General features: G+C 34.3%; 1 protein-coding gene across 1 annotated transcript in view; it reads right to left on the bottom strand.

Annotated features, from left to right (window-relative positions):
- Syn1 (Syntrophin-like 1) overlaps positions 1-16,889 on the bottom strand; it is a 165,324-nt gene that overhangs the window by 20,210 nt on the left and 128,225 nt on the right. Inside the window, exon 5 of the mRNA XM_090377692.1 lies at positions 4,766-4,944. Coding sequence (XP_090233818.1) covers positions 4,766-4,944 — 179 coding nt within the window. The remainder of the gene's footprint in view (positions 1-4,765; positions 4,945-16,889) is intronic.

Genomic DNA, 16,889 nt, shown 5'->3' on the forward strand with positions numbered 1-16,889 from the left:
TATGTATATACATATGACAGAATCACAATATTAAGTGGCAAAATAGAAAGCGAATTTCCTTGCAATTTTCCATTTTCCATTTTGTTCCCTCCTTGACTCAGACTAGAACCCAGAATGAAAAAAGAATCTGAAAAAGAAATTTTTTTCCAGCGATCTACACGCTTCGCCACTGACGGTATTTATTCCTAAATTTACATCCTGCTAAATATCTTATATAAGAGAAATTTTTTTCTCCCATATAAAACTAAAATTAATTAATTAAATTTAATTAATGAATTAATATTTGAAAAAACTGTATTAACATCAAGTGTCATCCACTACAAGTTTAAAAAAAATGTATTTGAACTTGAGTGGATGAATAACAAAAATTTATCAAAAAATTATTGATTTTCGCAAGAATTGAACTCTCATTCTTCACCTTCACGTGAAAAATACTGAAATCCTTGCATTTTACCGATTGAGCTACTGCCTGTTGATTTCAGTTTTATTCCTAAATTTATATCCTGCTAAATATCTTATATAAGAGAAATTTTTTTCTCCCATATAAAACTAAAATTAATTAATTAAATTTAATTAATGAATTAATATTTGAAAAAACTGTATTAACATCTACAAGTTTAAAAAAATTTATTTGAACTTGTGCGGATGAATAAAAAGTATTTTATTAATGATTGAAAATTTGAACAAGATATATAAATATATATAGGGAGAGTGTGAACTAATAGTAGGAATTGAAAAAAAAGTCAGTGAACAGAAATATCAGGTTACAAAGTGTGTTGAATAACACATTACAAAGCATTACATTTAGTTAGTACTGTATGCATAAAAATGAATTTATTTTTATTTTGTAACCTGATAAATGATACGTGAAAATCTTTTGATATCATTTAATTTAATTTAACATATCATTTAATTTTGTTAATTGGTAAGGGGAAAAAAAGGTGCAAATTTGTGCTTTACATCTTCATTTTTATAGCCTGTGGATAACATTCCTCCGATTTTCACTTATTAGAACTGCCGTTTAATAGAATCAAAATTCAATTTGCAAACATTATCACAATAACCGGTGTTTACTCTCTTTTATGGCCAGCATAAAAAAATAAATAAATGCTGGCTCGTTTGGATTTTTGACACACTACTGTAAAAACACTAAATTGTACTTAAGTATTTTTGTTCATAAGTAACAAAACAAATGGAACTTTCAGCCAAATAACGTATATCATCACCCATTTTCAATCCACTGCAGGATGAAGGCCTCTCCAGCAACTTTCCAGTTCCTTCTGTTTTGTGCAATGCCCATCCATTTACTACCTATAAACTCTTGAATTTCATCTGTCCATCTCCATTGCTATCTTCCAGGTTTTCGTTTAGCTCCTCTTGGATACCATGTTATTTTCTTGGTCCATCTGTCATCATATGTTCCAGCCATGTGTCCTGTCCAGTTGCATTTCAGTTCTTTAGTTTTGATATGAATGTCCTTTACTTGTGCTTGCTGCTTAATCCATGTGTTTCTCTTCTTATCCAACAGTCTGATTCCCAATATAATGTTCCATTCTTCACTGTGCAGTTTTCAGCTTTTCTTCCATTCTTTTGGTGAGTGCCCAAGTTTCACTTCCATAAGTCATGGTGGGGGGCATACATTGGTTTATTATTTTAAGTTTCATACAAATTGGGATAATGCTCCTCAGTATGAGACTATATTTCCTGAATGATATCCATCTGAAATTTATTCTTCTCTTGATTTCCAGCCATTTATCATTGTTACAGCTAATGATTCGTCCAAGATAAGTATATGAATCCACCTTTTCAATTTCTCCAACGATTATATCCCCTTCTGTGGCATACTTGTTCATCATTACTTTTGTTTTAGCCATATTCATCTTTAGTCCAAAATCCTTACTAACTCTTAACTCTGCATAACTGATTAAGTTTTTCCTCTAATTCTTTGGGATCATGGCTTATGGTCACAATGTCATCTGTAAATCATAAATGGTTTAGGTACTCTCCATTCACATTGACTCCTTTCTGCGACCAGTCAAATCTTTTGAAAGCTTCCTTAAGGGCAGCAGTAAACAACTTCTGAGAGACTGTTTCTCCTTTTCGAACTCCTTTCTCAATTTTAAATTTGCTAATGTCTTTGTCTAGTCTAATAAAACACATATGTATAGGCCTTTAACAAAAATAATTACTTATTTTTTGATGCACCATTTTCGAATTTTGTTTCTTTGCTGCCAGATCTCTCACTCTTTTCAGCAAGAGTAGTTGAGTTAGACAGCATTCAGTTTGTTGCTCATACCATTGCAGTTTCCAGCATGGTGAATGCCTTGACATGCATAGGCCCAGTGTTGACGTCAATTTCTTCGCCTTTGTCTGTATCACTTTCAGTAGCTCCAGGAGTTTCTTTTATATTCACAATTTCGTTTTCATTTAAAACAGGAAACCCTGTTGCATTAATATTTTCCAGTCACGCTCTTCTGCAATCTTCAAACCCAGGTATTCACTGAAACAAGTTGATCATCTCATTCAGTATTTGTCCCTCATCTCCTTCAGTTCGATTCTGCTCATCTCCTACGGTTTCTTCTGCAATAGGCCATAGTTTTTTCCAAGCATTTTTTAAATTCTGTGCAGTGAGTGATCCCACACAGCTAACATGTAGCAGCTGTCCTTAAGAGTGTGTTTTTTCGAAAAAGCTATGACACTTTCTTTGTTGTTTTCTGCTAAAAGTAAACAACGCAAGACGTTTTTTGTATATTCACTTCAACTTTTTGATGACTCCCTGGTCCATTGGTTGGAGGAGTGTGGTAATGTTTGGTGGAAGAAACAAGACCTTGAATCTGTCATCTATTTTGTTTAATGTTTCCACTGAAGGATGCGATGGCATGTTTTCTAGGATAAGCTACACCTTGCCCATTTTGCCTTCTTGTTTAAGATACTTTTTGAAATTCAGAATAAAATCATTGGTAAACCAATCGGTAAACATTTCTAAGTTCATCCATGCATTTTTTTTTGCGCTTTATAACTCACAGAGAGGCAGGAGACATTTTTAAAACAATGGGTTTTTTTTTGATTTTCCTATCAATATCAGTGGCAAAGCATAAGTCCAATTGGCATTAACTCTTTAGCTGTAATTTACTCTTTACTCACTTTAAACCCAGGAGTAGCTGTTTCATGGCAAGATGCAAGAGATTCTCGAGGTAGTGACTTCCAGTTTATTCCAGTCTTGCGTGCTCTATACGTCACCTTTAGAATATCCTTCCACTTTCCATAAGATCGATAAACTTTTTTTAAAACGATTCCGCTGCAGCAAAATCACAAGATAAAATTTTTCCTTCAGTGTGAAGTTCTCTAATGCCGTGCTGTGATTTAAAGTTTTTTAGCCAGCCTGTACCGGCTTTAAAATCTGAAGGACCACCTAATGTTTTGTTAAAATCCAGTACACCTTTTCACACAAGCAATTAGCAGATTGTTTGGCCTGTTTAAGATTGCTTTCACCATAAATTTGCAATTTACAAGTTCTTTTTCTTGAGCTCATCAATTGCTCTTCTTTCAAAACATTTGAATCATGAACTGAATTTGAACATGAGCCAGTGCAACTCACTAGTGACTGCCTGTTGTATTGTTTCAACTTGATAACTCTTAAAAGTGCTCACATTTCTTTAAACAGACTTGTCAAAGGTTGCCACTTCTACCAGTCCAGTTACACATTTAACCATAGATGTCAACATGGACACAGGCATACAAAATCTCTTTTTCAGGGGCATGCATCAGTTAAAATTTTTTCCATTTTCCAAACAAATTGGTTTAAATTTATCTTTACTTTTAGCACTTTAATTACTGCCATCTGTAGCAAATGGAAATGGCTCATTTTTCAGAGCCATCACTACCTCTTCTTTCCCTATCCATGCTAAATGATATGCAGTTTCACTAATAATGCTTGTTGTCTTTATTCTTCCACAACTATGTTTTTTGCTATTTCTCTATCAGAAAACATATTTCTGAAAAATTAATCTGTGTGATCAGCAACAACTCAGAGGAAGATTATGTTCTATGACAAAACATGCAAGTAAACATTCAGCATATATGACAGCATCGCTCATGAAACATTATTTTTTTCGTTACATTCTGTGCACTACATGCTTTCATTATGCTTATTTGTTTGCAAATGTCTGATTACATTTGCAAACAAATTGAAAAATTAAACTGACCATTTAAAAAAAATTCCATCTATTTATGGTAAACAAGGCAAAGTGTTACCCTTTTCAGATTTTACAATATATGGAAATCTTTCATATAAGTTGTGAAATTTTGTCATATTTCTTTGCCATCACACTGAAAGATATTGTTAATTAGCTTTGTACTACATCAAGTGCAATGAAATCATTGAACTGAATTCAACCGTGTTTCTATTCTGCAATGCAGACCACAGCACAACTGGTAGTCAATCCATTAACAAAATCAAACAGAAATTCACAAAACTTAAGGGAAATCCAAATTTAATGTAGTTTTAAAATTTATTTTTTTGAAAAGAAAAAGACAGAAAAAACTGAGCTTTTGCAAAAATGATGGAGAAACTCAATCACCAACTACATTATGATGGCAAGACAGAGAAGGGCAAAACTGAGTAAAAAAAAAAAAAAAGATGAATTCTCCATCGTATATTGAGGAAGTCAGCAGTTATGCATCATAGCTGCCAACTCGATCATAGCACAGATTACACAGCTTAAAATATATAGAAAACAATGTAGTTATTCTAAATTAAAATTACCTTTTCTCCATCTTCCCCTCCAAAGTCCAACCATACAAGCCTTAATCCATCATCTGCAGACATCCTTAATTTTTCATATGGATACTGCCAGAGAATATTGTGTCGTCGCGCATCTTGAAGTAGAAATCCATTCTCATAATGTAAGGTTATTATACATTCTTGGGCTTGATACAAGCAAGCTATAAAAAGATGTGGAAACATAACCATATAACCATAAGAAACAAAATAAAAAAATTAGAAAAAGATATAAACTGCAGAAACAAGTTTTGAGAAAATGGAATTTATAAACTGCAGTCTTGGTCCAAATATTCTTCTTTATTTGCTTGCAGCGATCAAAGGATTGGCAGAAATCTCATAATGCTGAACATCAATCAGTAAGATTTGATTAACATTATTTAAAAAAAAAGCTTATAGCTATAAAAAAAATTTATAATGTAAAGCTTAATTTTGTATAATAAAAGGATAAATCAAAATGTTAAGAAAATTTATGTAAAACTAACACCCTGTGTTAAAACATGCTCCCAAGGTCATAACAAGCCTACACTGTTTTCCAGTAACAACCTCACTCACCTAGGATCAGAAAGTTAGCTTGCAAGAAGGTGGCAAGATACGTGCAAGCAAACATCAATCCCGCAGTCATGCCACATGCAAGACAAACCACGAGTATATCTTTGAAAACTGCACAATATGTGCCAATAGAAATAACTTTCCTCTCATAGCGGCTTGTGCAATGACACTACACAAGTCACAAGGCGACATGTTTGATACAGTGGTTTATGAGTACGAAAAGGGGTACGAACAGCAGCTGGTTTATGTCACTCTGTCGCACATAACTGATATCAATGAACTTTACATCATCTCGCTGACAAGAGATTCTACCTCAACCTGAGAAACGCTACATCCACCATCAATCCATAAAAAATGAGTTTGCCAGGCTCGCGACCAATCAGCTACAAACAAGACAGGACAGCTTGCTCGAATGTATTCACAATAGGAACTTTCAGTTCTCTCACGCAACTGCCAAAGCCTACGGGCACACCATCAACTTCACCAACACTGTTACACATCAAAGCCAAATCTTGCTGCTATGTGAGACTTGGTTAGAGAATAACAAGAGTATCAGCATCCCGAACTTCGACTGCGTAGTTCAACTCAAGCATGAAACCAAAACGGACAGCTGGAGTCACAATATATCATAAGATGGACGAAGTACATGTTGTTACACCATTCTGAGAAGTCATCTATCGACAACAACTGGTTCAACAGTCAGTCTTTGGTCCATTGACGATATGTACAGCGGAGTGCTTGTTACCCAACGGCCAAGTGATACAATGGTTGTCTATATTTCTCCTAACAGTGACATTTAGGATATAATTGACTTCATTCATTTTGTTTTGCTGCCATACTCAAATTCAATGTGCAGCACTGTTAAAGAAAGATTATCCATGATCATGAGTCGCGATTTCAACATTAACTGCAGATTGGAAGAAACTAAACTGTTAATTACTTTCTGCAAGAAACGTTCAATCTAACTCTACAGACTAATCCTTCAATTTCAACTACAAGATCGGGTACCTCAATCTATGCTGTTTTCAGAGACATTTAGATACGATGCAATCGAAGGTTTATGCCTCTTACTTTAGTTATTTTAAATCCATTGTATTTTGTATTCCAGCTAAACTTATGGAAATTTGTGAATGATCAATAAAATATTTACAATACAAAAGCTCTTATTTTGTAATCAATGTACAGGTCTGGAGGCCTCATTTTAGGAAGGATGTAGATTTACTTGAGCATGTACAGAGAAGGGCAACAAGATTGGTGAGAGGAATGAAGGGATCCTCTTACCAAGAGAGGCTTAAGTTCTGCAAATTGCAGTGGCTGGAGACTAGGCACCTGCGCAGTGATCTGATTGAGGTGTATAAGGCCTTGAATGGGTTGAGCATGCTGAATTCTGATGGGATCCTTCCACTTGTTCAGATTACGAACCTAAGGGGACATAAATTCAAATTAAGAAAAGACAGATGTAGAATAGATGTGCGGAAATTTGCCTTTAGCCAGCGGGTGGTTAATTGCTGGAACAAACTTCCATCTGTCGTTGTGGAAGTTGATAGGTTGAATAAATTTAAGGAGGAACTGGACAGGCATTTGGAGGGAATGGTGTGATGATGTTTTTTTTTTTTTTTTTTGGCTGATGCTGCATAAGCTCATACACTTGCTTTCTTGCATCACATGCCACTACTACTACTACCTAAAAGAAATGCAGATGTTTCACATAAAACCATCTACTGTGGGTTCTCGGCACACATCACATTTTTTTCTGACAGAATCCCAGTTACCGCTGTATGATTCCTTCACTTCAAAGGTGGTACTTGTGCATATGTCCATTCTGATATTCCATATCAGAGACTAAGTAATTTGGAATTTCCTCTTTTCGTTCTTCACTGTCTTAAAATCTCTCTACCACATTCTGCCAGATTCTTCTGTTGCCTTTATCATTCTCCCATTTCCACCAATTACTTGGAACTCTTTGATTCCTTTCATTGAAACTTAACTCTCTGCAGTCCAACTTTCCTAACAGTGCAGTAATTTGCCTTGGTGATTTCAACATTTACAAGTCCAGCTGGCTTCCGTTTTCTAATTACATTGTAGTTTGGCTGGTTGAGATGCTGAGACTTTTGCAATTACTAATGAACTCGGACATTTACCTACCAGAATACCAGACAGTCCTAACCATACAACCAACACCCTTGATCTTTTTCTCACAAACAATCTTCTAAGTACAAGGTCAAAGTGACTGGCCCTCTAGGCAGCTCAGATCAAAACTTAGTAGTCTCTTCTCCAATGAAGCCTTTTTCTCTTGGCTAATCCCTACCTTGTATTGTTTGGCATTACAAGAATGCAAAATGGGAGGATCCATGAGATTTCTTTTCTTCTTTTTCTTGGTTGAATTAGTGTTTCAAATCTTCTGTGAACACTTGCTCAGATCGTGTCAGTGAAATTATTCTTGTAAGGATGAATTCCTTTATTTCACACTCCACCTTAAAATCTTATCCTTTATCTAAACCTTGGTTTTCCAATAAATGTGCTAAGGCTGTTCAAGATAAGAATGTTGCATATCTCAATTGGCTTGTATCCAAATCTCCAGGTTCATTTTCTGCCTACACCAAAGCTCGCAACAATTGTAAAGCAGTTATTAAATTTCTAAGAGGTTAAATTTCCAAGCTAGATTTCAGAGAGGCTAAGAGTAGGAAACTTGCTTCTTGTCCAAATGGTATTCGACCATTCTGATCTCTTGCAAAAGCTACTGGCTGCAAGTTTTGCCAATCACTATTCCCACCTCTATCAAAACCAGATGGTTCTATTGCCACTTCAGCCAAAGCTAAAGCTGGCCTGCTTACATCCTATTCTTCCAACTTGTGTATTGATGATCTTGGTAAACCACATACCATTCTCAGTACACTGCATTCTTCTATCAAAAGGATGTTAGAAGGATTTTGAACAATCTTGATGCTAAGAAAGCTCCAGGTCCTGGTGATATTTTTCCAGTTGCTCTCAAAACCTGAACTTAATCCTGTTTTGTGTCGCCTTTTTTCACTTTCTTATTCCAAAGGTGTTTGTTTTCCCTTGTGCTTGAAAATTTGCTCATACCAACCAGTTTCTAAAAAGGTAACAAATCCCTCCCATCCAATTACTGTTCCATTACACTTCTACTCTTTCTACAGTAACAGAAAAATGAATTAACCACCAACTCAAAATATCTAGAAACCCTCCACCTGATCAATGATCGTCAGTATGGATTCCGTCAGTGTAGATTCACTGGTGATATTCTGGTTTATGTTACCCATTTATGGACAAATTCAATGGAAAAGTTTGCCGAAACTCAAGCAGTTGCTCTTGACATCTCAAAGGCTTTTAATCATGTCTGGCACAAAGGGCTTCTAAATAAGCTTCCATCTTATGGTTTGCCAACTATTTTTTGTAATTGGTTATCCGATTTTCTCTCTGACCGCTCAGTGTGCACTGTGGGATGGTAGATGGCTGTCTTCTAATTTCTCCACTAATGTTGGTGCTCACCAAGGTTAAGTTCTTTGTTCCACTCTTTTCCTCTTGTATATTAATGACCTTTTTCCATTGAGTGGAAATCCTATTCACAGTTCTGCTGATGAAACACATTGCATTCCACCTTACAGTTTGAGAAACCTTGCCCTGCACAAACAGCTTAAACTTCTCAAATATCCACTAACAATTCTCCAGTGGGACAAAGATAACTTAGTTTACTTCAATCCTTCTAAAACTCAGTCCTGTCTTCTATCTTGCAAAAACGATCCTTCTGCTCCTATGCTTATCTTCGATGGCACTCTGATTTCTAGACAAGATCATACAGACAAGATTACCTTAATTCTAATCTCACTTGGCAGAAGCACATTACAAATATTGCTTCCTCTATATCTAAAAAACTAGGTTTTCTCTTTTGCTCTCAGTGTTACTTTTCTTTCAAACAGCTGTTCACTCTGTACAAATTGCAAATCCACCTTACCATGGAATATTGTTCCCACATCTGGGGTAGTGTTCTCAAAACTTCTCTCAAGCTTCTAGATTCCATTCAAAAGAGGGCAGTTAGGTTAATTAATGACTCATCTCTAACAGAGTCTCTTCACTCTCTGTCTCACAGATGTTCTGTTTCTGCTGCTTACCTTTTCCATAGATACATTCCATGGGCAATTCTTCTGAACTGGTTTCTGTAATTCCCGTTCTCTCTTCCAAAGCAGTCCTAGCACGTGCTGCAACCAGTCAACGTTCTTTTGCCATCCAACTTCAAACTCACAGAACCATCTTTTCTTCTTCCTCATTTATTCATCCAAATTCCATTTTCTGGGACAATCTTCCCTCGTATGTATTTCCTGAAAATTACAATTTACAGAAATTCAAGTCTAATGTCAACAGGTATCTTCTTTCGTCTTCTCAGCCTTCAGCCCATGCATGGTACCATGTACTATAGGTTCTATTAGCTCTTGTGTTTGGGGTTTTTATAAAAAAAAAAAAAAAAAGTCTTTGAAGTGCTAAAAAAAAGTTTAAAATATTCAACTTATGCACCATGTATAGAATCCTATAACACATGAGTTTAGGGTTAAAAAGACATGAAAATTTTACATTTAAAATTTTTTTTTTTTCAATTAAGGAGTACACTGGTTTTTAATGCATATTTTACTTCATAAAATTGCATATTTTTTTGTTGCATATTTTATTGCATATTTTACTGCATATTTTACTTTATTGCATATTTTACTAAGTGGGATGCAAAAAATGACTGTTGGTGGGGGGGGGGGGGATTCATGAATTTAAGGCCAAAAATTTAAAGCCACTCATATCACATGCTGGAACGTGTAGTAAGTAAAAGGGAAAAAAAATTGACACTGCATAAAATTACATTTAATAACCTCTGAGTTCAATTTACATATAAAGAGTGTATTCGCCAAATCACTGATCATGATCAGGATAAAGTTGCTCAGTAAATAACCCTATATTAAAATAATAATAATAATAAAAAAAATAAGTAATTCTTTTAAACAAAACATCATTAGAAAATCCCATTCACTCAGGAACTCTCAAACTTACCCATATGCATCTTAGTGCTCAATAACATATTCCAGAGACCATAAAAATATTAGACTGGATGCTTTGGTATTTGTGAATGTTGAGACATTCTGTGACTTCAGGCAAGAAATATCACTTTTAATTTGGCAACAATAGGCATGTACACAGATGAGCTACAATCCTTTTTCATTTTGCTTTTATTTATTAATTAGTGCATGCTTTATACACTTTTTAAAAATATTCAATTTTATGTTATTTTATGGTTGTGCTTGATGAGAATAAAAGTTTGAAGGTTCTTATTATAGATGAAAACATCTGTTTATCATTGGTAGTGATTGTAAAATTAGACAACTGCTGATATGTCCTCCATGACAGTCCAGTGGCTTCATATCGCTCACCTGCAAAGATCACGGTTCAAATAACGTCAACAACCGGAAAATTTCTTAGAGGTATTTTCACTCAGGGTTCTAATTAGCTAGTTTCATAAAACTGTTTGCTCTCTCCCCAAAATCATCACGAGTTATTCTGGGTTTTTCACACCCTACAAATATGAATACACACAGACTCATATTCACAACTTTAATGCAGCATCTATAACTCTATTTGGTGATGAAATAAAAATTATTTGTTTTACCTCTAAACAGAATTTTAAAAAAATTAGCTCTATTCAAGGTTGGGCATCTCCAAAAACAATGTGTTTTCAGCTAACAGTAATATAACATAAAATATAGCTAATTATATTCAAGAAATTAATTAGTTAACAATTAAGAAAAGCTTTAAGAATAAATTAGCTGAATACATTTCACTAAACAATCCTAAAATGTGAGGACCAGAGCATATTTAAGATGTGCTGAACTTATTTCTTAAAAGGACAAATTATATCAGGTTGATGGTAAAGGTGCTGTATCTGTCCTTTTCTGTATTTTCTTTATTTTCTTAATTATAAAGGAACGTTAACCTTAAACTATTTACAAATAAAATAAAGACAGTGGTGTGCTGGAGCCAGCTCGCGTGAGCAGGTTGTTAAATTTTCAAGAATTTTGCAAGCCAGTTGTTAGATGGCTATAAACTGTAGAGTGGTACACACTTCAATCCACAATGGCTGCAGCATTTGGGCGATAAGCGTGTATATGGAAACATGGAAAATCCAGCCAGGATGCGCTTATTTCGGCACCATTTGTGCTTTCTTTCCCCCACCCCATCCCTACGTGTGTAGGGATTATCTCGGCTAGCAATTTTACGCACAACAAACACCCTGCTTCAGTCCCGTCCCATTTTCAAGCATTGTTAGTCTGCTGGGGTGAAAATTACCATAGTGAAATTAACTAATTATTTCTATTCTATCTACCAAATTGAAACTCTCAATATAAATATACACAAAGAGAAGTGTTTTCTTTGATGTCCCAAATTTAAAATTCAGAAAAATCTATTAACACGCAAACAGCAAAAAATGTACATTCAAGTATGCATTTTCTAATTATTCTCGAGTAAAACAATCAGGCATTGACCTCAATTATAGAACGTGTCTCTGAAGTTGTTTGAATTTCCACACGTGTGTGCCTGCCGCTGGCTAAAGCAAATTAAGTTACACAGAGCAGTGAGTGGCACGGAAGGCCCTATCACTCATGAGCATGATACCGGAAAAAATAAATAAATAAAAATGCACACAACTGTTTCTTAGCATAACAAACATAACCGAAAGAATTGCAATGAATTGTTTTTGAAAAATGAAAAGATCGTATTTCCTTTCTTCAATGTGTATTGCATCTACTAACACAAAATCAAGGAAATTCATCTAACGGAAGCCATACTGGAAATGGTAGAAAACTGCTAACAGTGCAATGCGCATTTTTAATAAAAGAAAAGATTGCTTTATCGTAATTGTTTTTAGGGAACAATTCAATACAGCATGTTTTCTGGATGTATATTTTTCCTTCTAATGAAATTTTCAGAAAATATTTCTATTGATAGCTGCATTATAAACTTCGAAAACTGGTGTCAAAGGATCTTTGCATGAACATTCGTAAAATCAAACAGTGGCATAACCAGGATTTTTTGTCAGGCATTCACAAAAAAATTGCCAATTGCCTAATGCTAATCTATTGGTTATTTTTGGTTTTAAATAAGAGGTGCCTGAATACCTGTATATGTCTGTATTACAAAAATGTTATATTAGACGAGTAAATAATAACTATTTTATAAATGATTATTTTATTAATATATTTAGTACGTTTTTTTTATTAGTTACATACACACGATACATTGTATAAAATATAAGCAGTATGAAAACTATAAAATATAACAGTACAATTACGAAAATAAATGTGAAACAAAATGAACTGCAAAAATAATACATAAAATGAATTATAGTTATAAAAGTTAACATTTTTAAAAACGTTGAATAAATACTTAAGATGTACAATGTATATGGCGGCATTACTTTTCTAAAAATGCACCACAACACCAGATTTTGATATCAGGAGGATACACTGTACTCTCCTGATACCTGCTGACCCTACTATTGCTGCACCACTGAACAGCAGAAATCTTTTACTGCACAGAAAGTAATCCATTACAGTGCAGGTAGTGGAGAATGATACCTGCTTCAAATGAATGGAAAGTACTTGTCAGTATTCCATCTGGAAATAATGTTAAGTGGCGTGAAGACAGTAACAACAGGTGTTTTATTCTGAGAAGTCCCTTGCAGCAAAATCAAACAGGAAGTTGCCCTTTATGATACTGAAAGTCAGGGCCGGTGCTAGGGGTGAGCAAGTGAGACTGTTGCCGCAGGCGCGACACTTAATAAAATATGCTTTACATTCAATATCAAATTTCTACTTTCTCCCTACCCTCAAATACAAAATATCTTTTCTTATTTATTATACCGTTAGGTTTTCACTATCTACAATTATACCACAGCGATAGGTACAGTCAGTGCTTTTTTTGGGACAGTATGGCATTTGGGGTTCTTTATTAACAGTGACGGGTGACATTTGTATACAGTACACTTCAAAATTTATAATAGTCAGTAAATTTTTTTCACATGTTTACCTACTATTCAAATAACTTTATAGTTATTTAACTAAATTTACATTTTTTTGCTGTTTATTGGCAAGATATTTGCTTTTTAAAACTTGACAATTTTTAGAATTTTAAATTACTCAATCAGACCTCTGTTTAACTAGCGTCACCAGAACTAGAATTCAAATGGTAGGACGAAACAGGAAAAAACTAGGACATTCTTAATTTTAAAAACGAGGATGAGATGAGGACATTTTAAAAATTATATTTATTACTAAAAAATTACGGCGCAGTATGGTCATAGCAGCCCTTGCGCCAATAAATCCCACTCCAACAAACAACCACCAAAAAATTACAACATATTTTTATTGTTATTGCCAATAATTTTCAGTAATTTGGATTACAAATTATAAAATATTTTCAAATTATAAGTAACCAAAAAATTACTATTCACAGCATTTGTTTCCATTTTATTTCTAATGTTGCTTCACTGATTGCTAATTAAGGAAAATACATGTGCTATGTTCCCATTGGGGGCAAAAATTGCAATTTTTAAGAGCTTGGAACATTCCTCGAAACTCTTGCATTGATTAAAATATTCAGCCCACTTTCTATGGGCTAATAAATTTTCCCAATTATCGTCTTTCTTTTTCTCAGAAACAAATTCCTTAAAATTCACATAAAATCTACTATCATCGATTTTTACTCCTTTTACATAAAAAAAAAAAAAAAATCCAAAGAACTCTGTATATCATTCCATTTTGGCATATTATACTGTTAGGTTTTCACTATCTACAATTATACCACAGCGATAGGTACAGTCAGTGCTTTTTTTGGGACAGTATGGCATTTGGGGGTTCTTTATTAACAGTGACAGGTGACATTTGTATACAGTACACTTCAAAATTTATAATATTCAGTAAATTTTTTTCACATGTTTACCTACTATTCAAGTTTATAGTTATTTAACTAAATTTGCATTTTTTTGCTGTTTATTGGCAAGATATTTGCTTTTTAAAACTTGACAATTTTTAGAATTTTCAATTACTCAATCAGACCTCTGTTTAACTAGCATCACCAGATCTAGAATTCAAATGGTAGGACGAAACAGGAAAAAACTAGGGCATTCTTAATTTTAAAAACGAGGATGAGATGAGGACATTTTAAAAATTATATTTATTACTAAAAAATTACAGCGCAGTATGGTCATAGCAGCCCTTGCGCCAATAAATCCCACTCCAACAAACAACCACCAAAAAATTACAACATATTTTTATTGTTATTGCCAATAATTTTCAGTAATTTGGATTACAAATTATAAAATATTTTCAAATTATAAGTAACCAAAAAATTACTATTCACAGCATTTGTTTCCATTTTATTTCTAATGTTGCTTCACTGATTGCTAATTAATGAAAATACATGTGCTATGTTCCCATTGGGGGCAAAAATCGCAATTTTTAAGAGCTTGGAACATTCCTCGAAACTCTTGCATTGATTAAAATATTCAGCCCACTTTCTATGGGCTAATAAATTTTCCCAATTATCGTCTTTCTTTTTCTCAGAAACAAATTCCTTAAAATTCACAAATAATCTACTATCATCGATTTTTACTCCTTTTACATAAAAAAAAAAAAAAAATCCAAAGAACTCTGTATATCATTCCATTTTGGCATATTATACTGTTAGGTTTTCACTATCTACAATTATACCACAGCGATAGGTACAGTCAGTGCTTTTTTTGGGACAGTATGGCATTTGGGGTTATTTATTAACAGTGACGTGTGACATTTGTATACAGTACACTTCAAAATTTATAATATTCAGTAAATTTTTTTCACATGTTTATCTACTATTCAAATAAGTTTATAGTTATTTAACTAAATTTGCATTTTTTTGCTGTTTATTGGCAAGATATTTGCTTTTTAAAACTTGACAATTTTTAGAATTTTAAATTACTCAATCAGACCTCTGTTTAACTAGCGTCACTAGATCTAGAATTCAAATGCTAGGACAAAACAGGAAAAAACTAGGACATTCTTAATTTTAAAAACGAGGATGAGATGAGGGCATTTTAAAAATTATATTTATTACTAAAAAATTACGGCGCAGTATGGTCGTAGCAGCCCTTGCGCCAATAAATCCCACTCCAACAACAACAACCAAAAAATTACATGAATTGTAAGATTTTAAACTGTTCCCAATTTTTTGTCAGAGGTTTCTAATCTCGTCAGAGTACCATTGAGTTTGAGAGAGACACTCAGTAACGAAGTCCTAATCTGATTTGCATAATTTTCAGATAATACAGTCACTTAATGCAACCAACACATTATTTTTATTTATTGTAGTATTGACCGAAGGTGCAATGCATGGAATATTTAATGAAAATTAATTTTATGATGAGATTATTATTTTAAATTTCCAAAAAACTAGGACGCAAGTGTAAAATCTACGAGGACGTCTGAGGATGCCCTAAAAACTAGGACGTGTCCTCGGAAATTAGGACATCTGGTAACCCTATATTCAAGGAAATCCTTTATAGCTAATTTTTCTATTTGGAAATTTTTTTGAATTCCCATTGGTAATTACATTTAAAATAGTTTCCATCAGGCGAAGAAAATTTTCATATAACGAAAGAATTAGGAGAGACTTCAGGGTACATACTGTTCGCACTTAGGGGCTTATAGGGGAACAGGTATTCTGTGCGTTATCAGACACTCAGTCTAAAACACTGATGGATCCAATATCTTTCTATTACAGGAGATTTAGGAGAAGTCTGGTTGGCCTGCCTTCCTAAAATCCACTTGTGCACACCTTCTCGATGGTAAGCCCTGTTATGTCACTTAGGTGGCAACGAATGTATAGAGTGGTTTTCTTTAAGACGCCTGATCAGCATGAAGAGGAAAAGACCAAACCCTCCAGCACATGACGGCACGACAAAACAAATGGCCCTCAGTCCCCAGCAGCTTTCACTACCCCTCTTACGGCAGCGAGAGGATTAGAGTGGAAGCAGAGGGTGCTAAGAATCTCTGGGTATGACCAGGTGCCATGCACGGAAACTGAACTTGGCCTGTTACAACGTAAGATCGCTCATTGGTGAAGACAGGATATTACACATGGAAAAGGAATTAGAAAATGTGAATTGGAATTTAATCGGTTTGGCTGAAACAAGAAGAAATGAATCACTTTTAAGTTTATCAAGAGGACATCTGCTGTACACCAATGGAAACAGTGAACGGAGAAGGTGGAGTTGGCTTTCTGGTCCATAAAGATATAAAAAACAACATTTTGGAATCCAAAAGAACATCACCAAGGATGTCAAGACTACTACTCAGGATTTCTAAGAGGCACAGGCTACAGGTTATAATGATTTATGTACCAACATCGAGCCACGATGATGAAGAGGTTGAAGAATTGTACACTGAAATTGAATTTTCTGGATGAGCAGAAAACCCACTACACTATCATTATGGGGGCTTCAATGCTAAGGTTGGAAAAAGACAAA

The sequence above is a fragment of the Mastigoproctus giganteus genome, chromosome 7 (assembly GCF_048544385.1).
Source record: "Mastigoproctus giganteus isolate SK-2022 chromosome 7, ASM4854438v1, whole genome shotgun sequence".
In the NCBI taxonomy this organism is placed as follows: domain Eukaryota; kingdom Metazoa; phylum Arthropoda; class Arachnida; order Uropygi; family Thelyphonidae; genus Mastigoproctus; species Mastigoproctus giganteus.